General features: G+C 30.9%; 1 protein-coding gene across 1 annotated transcript; it reads left to right on the top strand.

Annotated features, from left to right (window-relative positions):
- Positions 1–406: 406 nt before the first annotated feature.
- Positions 407–5,455, top strand: LOC111627710 (RING finger protein nhl-1-like). The gene is made up of 4 exons (XM_023371336.1): positions 407–1,967; positions 2,034–2,315; positions 2,387–2,818; positions 5,294–5,455. Exons 1-3 carry the CDS (start codon positions 570–572, stop codon positions 2,816–2,818), a joined length of 2,112 nt encoding a protein of 703 aa, XP_023227104.1. The 5' UTR covers positions 407–569; the 3' UTR covers positions 5,294–5,455.
- The last annotated feature ends 6,122 nt before the right edge of the window (positions 5,456–11,577 follow it).

Genomic DNA, 11,577 nt, shown 5'->3' with positions numbered 1-11,577 from the left:
ATAACTGGAGACATACTAGTGATACACGGTTCGATAAACCCTCGTTAGCTGGACGAGTAAATCCGATTTCCACTATTAGTCGTGAGATCAAAGACGAGCCCGTTTTGGATCGTTTCCATCATGTACCAGCACCAGTTCCCCTTCAGAGAACCACAAGTTCTTCTGTATTATGTAGAAGAGTGAGTCTTGAAGATTACTCGGGACAAGAGAGGCCGAACTATAATCGTTTTCGTTCAGCAAATTTCAGTCGACCACTGTCTGGAAGTACGCTGAATTTATCAACTGATGTCCATGAAGATTTTCTTCTTGGTGGAGCCAGGAGTCCTACCTCCCCTCTGTCGTCCCCGTTTGTACGCCGGCCACTCGTCGTCGCAGCGCCAGAATCAAGTAATGTTACTGTTTACTTTGGCTTGGAAACGTTTAATTTTCTACAAGTGTGTTCCTAGTGTTGTCATCAGATGACATTAAAATACATACGATTCTTGTTTTCATTGACAAGGAAATTTTTGACAATTTTTTAACAAATGCATGCATTTATAAATTTTGTTTTTTGAAAAGTAAATATAAATATGCTAGATTTAAGTTTTCAAGAGTTTTCTCTCTTTAGGTCTAAGTCGTCGCTGGGGAAGACCGTTTCGCTAGATGCCCAAGATGAGTCGAGCCGTCCCACGTTACCCCGCGTTCAGGAACAGAGGGAAGAGGAAAGAAAATTAACCGAATCCCCCCGAGCAATTCAATCTTCATTTTATGGACGCCTTTCAGCATCCAGACGACCTGAGCCCCAACCAGAACCCAAAGAAGAACCAAAAGTAGAAGAGGAAGACGAAGATGAAGATGAAAGTGAAGAATCTGAAAGCGAATCAGAATCCGAAAGTGAAGAGAGCAGTAGTGAATCGAGCGAAAGTGAGAAAGTGGAAGAGAAAAAAACAACGGAAACTCAAGAAAATTCTTCTTCCACCTCTTCGGAATCGGAAGAGGAGGAACAAGAGGAACGAAGTCCTACGCCTCCACCGCCAGCACGCAGCACAGAATCGAAAAGAGAAAGCAGAGATTACAATAATGTCGACACTAATCACGTATCAACTCGAAATAGTTATTCCAGTTACAGTAGAAGCAACGATGTCGATTCCAGAAATTCTTACGGCAATGATATTGATTCTAGAAGTTCTTATAGCAATGATATCGATTCCAGAAATTCTTACAGAAGCAAATGGTGGGAAAAAGATAAGAAAGATGATTACGTGCCACGATATTTAAGTAATCCCTTAGGTAGACGTAAAAGCACATATGACGAAGATGAAGAAGAGACCAGGCCCTATAGCAGATTTTTGGCACGTAGTCGCAGTTCTGCATTACTTGGTAAAGAAGACAGTCCCCCAGAAGATACAGGACGTTACAGAAGATATAGTACAGCAGCAGCAAATCTACGCAGAAATAGAATTGCAAAAAGTAAAAGTAGCCATGACATCGGTTTTGGTGAAGAGAGCGCGGAGGATGATGTACCATCAACGCCTACTTATGGAAGATCGAGTAGAACGTCCGAAAATTCGATATCTAGGAGCAGAAGCCACCATGCTATTAAATCTAGAGAGCCTAGTCCAGAAGAAGATGATCGTCTTTCGTGGTCAAAATATCTCAGAAACAAATATGGGACTGGGAGTAATAGCACGTCGAGGAATGTTTCACGCAGCAAAAGTTCTCATGCAATATATTCTCGAAGTGCTAGTGAAAATAGCTCAGAAGATGAATATGTTCCAATAAATTCCCGCAGGAAAGAAAGCATTGGAAGAGTCAAAGACTCTTATCTCTTCTCTAATCCAAGAAGCACTTACGTACAAAAGAAAAGAATGGTGATGAAAATCGGAACTCGTGGCACAGATCCTGGAAAGTTTACATGGCCTCGTGGTGTATCTATCGGTCCAGATAACATCATCGTTGTAGCGGACAGCAGTAACCATCGAGTTCAGGTAAGGTTTTTATCATCGATTATCCAAATGTCTTGGTTATTATTAATTTTCTTTTCTGTTTCTCAGGTTTTTGATCATAATGGTAAATTCTTACAAGAATTCGGAAGTTATGGTAGTGCTGAAGGGGAATTCGATTGCTTAGCTGGAGTAGTAGTCAACAGAATAGGCCAATTTATCGTTTCTGATCGATACAATCATCGAATTCAAGTATTCGATCCTTCTGGACGATTCCTGCGATCCTTTGGTTGTGAAGGTCGAAGTGATGGACGTTTCAGCTATCCATGGGGAATCACAACAGATAGCCTCGGTTTTATATACATTTGCGACAAGGAGAATCACAGAGTCCAGGTAAAAATGTTTATAATTTATTAGAAAATATATAAAAACGGTCACGATGTAATATCAATTGTGTGTTTCAGGTATTCCAATCAGATGGTACATTCGTTGGTAAATTTGGCACTATTGGTACAAGACCAGGACAGCTCGAACATCCTCATTATATAGCCGTTACAAATACGAATAGGGTTGTCGTCAGTGATACAAATAACCATCGAGTTCAAGTGTTCGATGTTAATGGCCGCAGTTTGTCCACGTTTGGTACCGAAGGATCCGAAGAAGGACAGTTTAAATTTCCTAGAGGCATTGCAGTTGATGATCAAGGTTATATTATAGTTGGAGACAGTGGAAACAATAGGATACAAATTTTCCATCCTGACGGTACATTCCTTAAGTCATTTGGCACTTGGGGATCTTCCGACGGAGAATTTAAGGGACTCGAAGGAATTGCTGTCACATCCAGCGGGAATATTTTTGTTTGTGATAGAGAGAATCACAGGATCCAGATGTTTTGAGTAAGTATTTTTAAGATTTATTATTACAATTGTTATTTTTAACATCGTAAATATTTGTTTTTTAAATATATTTGAAACACTACATTTGCAATCAATCCAAGTTACTAAAAACACTGTTTTTCTGCTTCATAAACCAAGAAATAATGGTTTTTATAGTAATAATCTTATGATTTACTGATCTAAAACGTTTACTACTGTATAAAACTACTCTGTTACTATGTAGAAGTGATTGCTAATAAGCATAATAATCACTGTTCTGTGATTTATTGTAATTACTGTACTATACCAAACTCAATATTAATTAAAAATAGCAACATGAATAATTACCATTTAGTAATCAATTAGTAGTATAAAATCTTATGAATTAATACTACCAGAACTTATTAGAATTGCATAGGTATACCTAAGCTAAAAATAACTAAATTAGAATAAACTTCCATCTCAAAATGGAAACTTCCATTTTAAGAGGAAGATTATTGGATCAAAAACAATCTTCAATAATAACTGGAGACATACTAGTGATACACGGTTCGATAAACCCTCGTTAGCTGGACGAGTAAATCCGATTTCCACTATTAGTCGTGAGATCAAAGACGAGCCCGTTTTGGATCGTTTCCATCATGTACCAGCACCAGTTCCCCTTCAGAGAACCACAAGTTCTTCTGTATTATGTAGAAGAGTGAGTCTTGAAGATTACTCGGGACAAGAGAGGCCNTATATATATATTAATTTTATAAAGTTATTGACAGACTCATAATATATTATTACAATAAATAAAAGTAATTATAATAAAAATGATTTTTCTTACCAATTAATGAGTTTTAGAAGATCTTCACAGCATAAAACTGCTATTTAACATTCTTTTAAGATTTGAAAAACTCCTCACTTAACCTTTTGTGCAGAGAGATATTTAAAAATAATACATATTCTTACAATACTGGAATGATGACAAATATGCACCCTTCTTTCACACTTTTGTGAAAGACTGCTGTGTAGAAAAAAAAAGAAAAAAATAAATTGAAAATCAGTGGCAAGTTAACTAAATTACCAAAGCCAAATTTTTCTGAGGGTTCTCCAGAAAATATATGTGTAAAAAAGGAGTTTTAATTATAGTATTGTAATATAGTTTCCGAATTGTGTAGATTAAGTACAGTAGTTTAGTTAGCATCTGGATCTTTTACTTTCAGTCATCACTCAGACATCTTACATGTCTGTAGCCTTGATGCCCAAAATAGTAGCTGATATTTATTTTACTAAACTAAGAATATTCTTTGACAAATTTATATTCTGTTTATTAAAAAAAAAAGTATATACACAATAGGTTAAATTATGTCTATTTAATATAAATCCATTTATAAAAATTTTATATAAATCCATTTATCAACCTAAAGAATTTGTTTAAATATATATTTTTAAATAAATTACTTAAAAAATTACACATAAATTCTTATCTTGGAAACATAATTATATAAAAATGAGATTTACATTATTATTAAATAATTTTAATGATTTTTTTATACAAAAAAAATTGATTTAAAGATCATAAATATACTTTAAATACACAAAAATACTCAGATTTTAATAGATTTCTCTTAAATTTAATCATTTTATTTTTATATTTTATAAACATTTTATATTTCCAGAATAAATTAGTATTTGAAATATTTATTTTATAAAATAAATAAGTTATTTTTAATTGTTTCAAGAGTTAAATAGTAGAAGAATGATTTAATTAACTATAAAAAAATTATTAATTTTAATTATAAATAAGTTTTATCAAGTATTAAGAGCTAAATATATTTTGTCCCCTGTTATAGGGACACAATACTATATTTAAAACATTAACATTATTACAATCAAATTAATATATTATTATAGTTAATTATAATATTTAAGATATAAAAATAATTTAATTATACTAATTCTTATTTGTTCTTTAATTACAATAAATTTTATTTTGTAATTCTTAATAAATTAAATAATTATTTTACTGGGATTTATATTTGAAACTTTAAAAAGTTTTTCTTTTAAATTTTTAACTTCTGTATTAGATATTATTATCAAGTAGCATGCAATTTTTTCATAATTAAACCCTAAAAATAGCAAATTTATATGTTATAATGCTTTATTATATTCATTAAAATTTCTACTTTTAAATAGAAATTCTCTCTTATGACCAAAACATTTAAAAATTTTATTAAATTCATTAATATATGATAATTTTATTATTTATTTTCATTAATAACAAAATTATCATGACATAAATCAAGTTAAGATCTTGAATTTGGGAATATTGTGTTAATAAATACATCATTATATTGAATAATTCTAAAGAAATATTAATTAATTAGTGTTATCTTCTTACTTTAACTATCAACATAAAATATCTGTAATTAAATTATATTTTAAATTAAAATAATCTTGAGTATTTATAAGAAAAATATTTATTTATAGAAATTATTTTTTTATTTTCAGGTACAGAAGTTATAGAACTTAATCATTATCACTTCCTCTATAGATGTATAAAAGTTATGAATTTATTTAATAATCCTTTAATGATATAGTTACAAAAAAAAATATATATGTGTATATTTATAATTAAAAATTTTCTATTATAAACGACGATAAACTTTTAACAGAATTNAAAATTTTTGGTCTATTTCAATTGTTTACAATCTCTGAAATTAATTGAAGACGATGTATTATATGATTTTAATTCATTATATACAGTTTATCTGTGTCAGTCACGTTAATTTCTGTATCAGTTATTGATTTTTATAGGTTCAAAACGTACACAATAGAATCCGATGTCTATCTGCTGTCATTCAACTCGCCCTTTTGACACATCACGTGGGATTTTTTTCTTTTTTTTGTGTGTGTGTTTTTGGACCTCTTCTGTTCTTCTTGGGCAATATCCCAGACTATATTACAGCTTCGATACCTGATCTACTAGTATATTGCTTTGAAGATACCTCAGCTACTTCCAACTTTGTTCTGCACAATTTTTCTACATGGAACATAAAGACATTTTATATATAGAAAAAAAGAAAAGAGCTTTTATAATGTCATCAAATATGTAATTTTCTTCCACTTTTCTATCAGTTCCTGGACGCTTTCCTCTGTTCTGTTCGACAGGACATTTATCTGTATAGCCAATTGGCATTCTATGTTACTTTTTTTGAATTTTTTTTTAGAATTTGAAATGAATTTTTGCATATTTTCTCCTTTTTTTTCTTACTTATCCTTTTCCTTCACGATTATTTAGAGTTTGTCTTATAAGTTAGATATTTATGTTTAACCTACAAAAGGTGTTTTATTGAAAGTTCATGCATTGTAAATGTGCGATACAGTATTTGTATGGAATATTTATATTATATTATATATATATATAAATAATTTTTTTCTTGTTGTGGTTTGTAAAACGTGGAAGGTAAATAAATGTTTTAAGAAAAATATTTGCCTCTAATTGTATTTTTTTTTTCTTTTCTTGGATCCATAGTTTTAACGCATCTCTACTCGTATTACAGTAGAGCGTCGTTTATCCGAATCAATTAGGGACTGGGGTTGTTCTGATAACTTATTTTTCGGATAACCGATTATGTACGAAAAAATACTGTATATTAACCTATCCCATTCTGAAATTTTTCTCCGTTGCTTGTCGCTTTGCGTTGAATTTTCGTCGATGTTAAGCCTAACGTAAACTTTTTAAAATAATAATCGCGGCTATTGTATCGTTAAAAATTATTTCTTTATTATGTACAAACAAAATAAATATATTGAAAAATATAAAAACAATAAAAAATTAGACTTCCGAAGTTACTTTAGTATCAAAAACGTAAAATATTTGAGTAGCCCAAGACATAGCCAAAGATTGCAGCGCCACAGCACTAGCGAAAATTTAAATTTGCCAACTGGAATTCTTTCGGATAAACGATGCTGTACTGTAATTTATAAACTGTTCTTGCAAAATTCCACCGTTTTTCTGAAGATTGGAGAGTATCCATTTTTTTCTACAGATCAAAATGTGTGTTATGTACTGTACACACGCAACTGCTGAAAATTACATTACATGTGTACAGTACATACCAAAGGTGTCACGATGTGTGGAGTTAAACGAAAAGAACTGTATTGCTTTTCATTTAATAATTAGAAAAATAATGCACTCTTAATAAAATTCTCTAAAATTTTATAAAAGTCAAGATATATCTTGATTTTAAATACACTTAATTTGAAATTAAGGGGAAGGAACAATTATAAATTACGCAAACGTATACATAGACGTGTATCAATATAAAAAGCATAAATAATATAGCTTGATGTACTTTTAATCATTAGATTTTATCACAAATTATAAAGATATAATAAGGATTAGTAACCCATTAGTGGCTGCGTGGATAAACCTAGTAGTTGCGGGTCACGGGTTCTCGCCTCAAACCAGCTGACCACGGGAAGTTTTCCGTGTTTTCTTCAAGTGTCTACCACCTAAAAAAGGGGCCACTTTCTTATATCTTTTCTATAGAAAGTTCTCTCGGAGGCATCCCCTTGGCAGATTGCCCAAGTGATGTGTTGCCTTATTCCTTCAATACAATTCGTTTGAAATTGATATGGATGACCAAAGAATAGTTTCGGTCATTTATATCAATCTAAATAATTCGTGAAGAAATTTCTTTTTTGAATAAATTATTCTTTTATTTTGAAAATAAATAACATTTTTTATATTAAAAAAATATATTTTTAAGAATTACAAACTGCTTTTTATTACAGAAAATAAAATGACAGAAAAACATATTAACAAAATACTTTTTTTTCGTACAAACTTTATTCAAATTCCTTTAAGTGTTACAAAATAAATAAATAAGCATACAAAACGGTCGCCATTTTGAAACAAGCTTCATATGAAACAATGTCTAATTCTTAAAGTGCAACCAGAAAATTAACAGAATGATACAGTCGAATGCCTAATAATGGTCACCTCCCAATAACGGCCATCTCTAAACAGAGAACATTTTTTATTTTAATTGGGCTGTGAACTGCTCACGTATTTGTAAAATCTAAGTGACTCGTATAACATGGAATTCATATAAAACGAAATTATCAACAGTGTTATAGGGGGTCGACTGTAAATATGAGAAAAAAGTGTTTATAGAGGATATAATTATAGTAATTATTCGTATTTACTGATGCATTTTTAACGAATTAGAAGACTGTAGAAAACTCTTCGAATCCTTAAATTTCAATGGAGCCAAATAAATAAATAAATAAAAAGTATATATATATTTTTCTTTTTGAATAAAATTGAATCGAATTGTGTGGCACATATAACAACTGAATGCAAGTTTATCGTCATAAATTCTTTTATTCAAATACCATAATGAAAAAGTTAATTTTTCACAAAGAAATCTGCAACAATATTATTATTAATGAAGTCAATTGAAGAAGTGCATGCAACAGTTTCAACAGGATAAGGCAACACACTGGGAACCATTGATGGAATCATATATGGGTACTCTTTACCTAGGAGAAGATGTCTTTAGGAAGGAATTTCTATCATAAATTTTTCCCCATTTAGTTTAGATATGTGATAAAATTCCGGAAAACTTTACCCGACCAGCCGTTGGTGAGGCACCCATGGCCAGACTGGTGTGCTAAGTTCTAATAGACTTGGTGGCTATTTCCATATTCAAGGATGTGATCAATGATGACTAAGCTGAAAATGATAACATTTATCCCAAAGATTTATTGAATGCGCCTAAATTATGGAATACAGTCAAACCTGTGAACAGCGACCATTGACGGAAACATAAAAAATGGGAATTGTTTGGAAGTTATTCTGTATACATTTTTGTTTAAAAAGTTTTTTGAAAAAATGGCCGCTGTTTAGAGGTTGCCGTTATTGACGGTTCGACAGTCGTCATTAAATTTTATGCACGCATCATTTTTGAATATTCTGTATTAAAATTCGTTTTAAAAATTCAAATATTTTAAATCAAATTTTAGAAGGTTTCTTATATAAAAAAAAGAAGACATGTTGAAATTTGAAAGGCAAATTGCTGAAGAAGACACTAGAACATCAACAGAAAAAAAGGAAAGAAAAAGAATACCAGTCTAAAAGATTGATTTTAATATTTTTTAATTTCTGTAATCATTCACATAATAAACTAATAGAATAAATTATTAACAAACAGGGCACACCAGTGGCCGAGCGGTTCCGTTTCCTGAACACTGGGAGTTCGGTCGTGGGTGCAGGCCACGTGGAATTTTCCAGGTTTTCTCCATGTCTGCAATGCTTGAATAGAGGCCAGTTACTCTTAAAAAGACCTACCGGAAGGCATTTCCCCTAGGCAGATCTCCCAAGTGTTGCGTTGCCTTAACTAAACAAACAAACGCTTCCACTCTAATCAAATAAAATAAAATTCTGTTTTTCTAAGAAGAATTGGATTCGATTGATGGAATAAAACAACGCAATAACTTGGCGATTTGCCAAGGGGTACTAAACGAAGTACTTTCCTCCATCAGAAACTGGCTACTGTTTAGGTGTTAAACGCGAAGAAAACCCAGAAAATTCCACATGACAAAACCCTTGGTCAGATTTGTCCCGCGACTAACTACCGGTGTTCAGTGGTGTTATCCACTATTGACACGTGGATTTTCTTCACGTGTCTAACATAGATAGGGGCCAGCATCCCCGTGGAAAGACCTCTCTTTGGCATATCTCCCATATGTTGAGTTGCCTTATCTCATCAATCTAATCCGATTTTGTAAGTATGTTAATAGTGTGACTGATTTATTTGCTTCTATGTACCACATGCCAAATTTTTACCTCGATATAAAGAAAAGGCCTGCCACGTAGATTCCTTCCATTTCCATGCATACTTGGCATCTTATAGAGTCACGAACTCTTAAAAATGCCAGGATTTTATTAAATTATCTCAGAAAAGCTTAATAAAATTATGATGTTCCTTTAAAACCATGTAAAAAAATTCCAACAATGAGTTGTGTAACTTTCCAGGTAACAACATTTAAAATTGCTTATAGCACCATCTATTATGATACTTTATTTAAAAAACTTTTTACATTATTAATTATTATAAAATGGCAAAAATCTTAATTTTGAGGTTAAAGATTAGTTTTATAAAATATTGTAAATGCTAATAAAGAGTAAAATTGTCATTAAGTCCGATTACGACACGTGACTTTCTTTATCACCCCGTTCTCTCTACCTTTAACCACCAAAACTTAATAACATCAATCCCCCTAATACACAAATCTCTCCGCAAAATTTCAAAAATTTTCGACGAGAAGCACAGAATTTATTAAGCTTTAAATTGAGTAAACAAAACGAGCCCCTAACATCCTGGGCTCCACTTTATATCCAACATATGGATTTAATTTAACAGGATAGTAAATAATTTAAAAAAATAATAATAAAATTTGATTTTCTTAAAATCTCGAATTACTTCTATCCAGAAATCCAATGATAAGTGATATTGAGCAAATACCATATTTGAGCAGCAGTATGGACCTGTAATTCCGATCCTATCACTAAAAACTGAATATAAATTATTTTAGAGTCATTAAATCTCTCATTTCGATTTTTTTTTCCTATTTCAGATATTTTTAGATCCAGACAAAGGAATTTTCCGATATCATTTGATATAAAGCAGAATATTACTATATTAGGTGCTCCAGGTGTTACATATATAATCTTACATTGAAATACAACACGTATTATAACGTTACAGTTTGAAAAACCCGAAAACAGCACTTTTACATAAAGTACAATTTTAAGAAGAAATCAATACCAGAAATTTTGGAATCATCTCGACAAGAGTTTGACTAAATTTGAATTTTAAAATGTTAGCCTCATATTTATTTTTGTAAATATTTATCTTGTACCACAGTAAAGTCTACATATATAACACTATATAGGTTACGATGACCTTATTTTCTTTAAAAAATAAAATATAACATAATCTAAAATTGTTTCTACAAGGTTACTCTCCAAGCAACACGTGGCTTATAGTAGAAATCGATAGCCGAAAGCGTCGCGGATTTAAAAATTGAATTTCGGCATTTTAAATGTTTAAAAAAAAGGACTTTTATAATAAAAGACGTATATGCATAGCTACAAGATGGGGCGAGAGTAGACAAAGGAACCAAAAAATCTATGGTGAAGCTATGGAAACTTTGTTCCATCCAGAAGATTCTATGAGTTGGGGGACTCATAGTTTACTTTTAAGGTGATATAAAAGACAATATCTTTCTGTTTAAAAGAGATTGACACTCAGGATCCGGTATGTGTGGTCACTGTATTTCACTTAGCAACAGTGTGAAAGAATTATTTCTTAATTTTCGTGTTATTGATGTTTGAAACGATCTAAAAACTGGAAATTATTCAAATATATTTTATATTTTTATAATTTTTCATTTAGGTCGCATCGCGTTTTTTTTAAATGCGTTCAGCGACTCGGCGCGTTACCACAAATCTTGTTACAAAGAAAGGTTAAAGATCTTAAGGACTACTATATAAATATAGCCTATAAATCTTTNAAATTATTTAAATTGAATTTAAATTAATTATTAAATTAATTAATTATTTTAAATTAATTATTGTTTAAAATAATTCAAAACTTTTGATTTAAAATTTCATTTTTTATTTTAAAAGGTAATATTTAAATGGTTTAAAGTGTTAAAAATGTGTTATAATTAAATACATATGTTTTATAATTTAAAACATTTTAAATTTTCATAACGTCGTT

This window comes from Centruroides sculpturatus, unplaced genomic scaffold (assembly GCF_000671375.1).
Source record: "Centruroides sculpturatus isolate CEXI.00-Female unplaced genomic scaffold, Cexi_2.0 scaffold468, whole genome shotgun sequence".
Lineage (NCBI taxonomy): Eukaryota > Metazoa > Arthropoda > Arachnida > Scorpiones > Buthidae > Centruroides > Centruroides sculpturatus.
This window is presented reverse-complemented; position numbering and strand designations above follow the sequence as displayed.

What these genes read in the sequence shown, in the direction of transcription:
- LOC111627710 (XM_023371336.1), top strand. Translation starts at nt 570, where the DNA reads ATGCTAGATTTAAGTTTTCAAGAGTTTTCTCTCTTTAGGTCTAAGTCG. An exon ending in GCAGTAACCATCGAGTTCAG is followed by an intron (nt 1,968 to 2,033) that starts GTAAGGTTTTTA and finishes TCTGTTTCTCAG; the next exon opens with GTTTTTGATCATAATGGTAA. An exon ending in AGGAGAATCACAGAGTCCAG is followed by an intron (nt 2,316 to 2,386) that starts GTAAAAATGTTT and finishes TGTGTGTTTCAG; the next exon opens with GTATTCCAATCAGATGGTAC.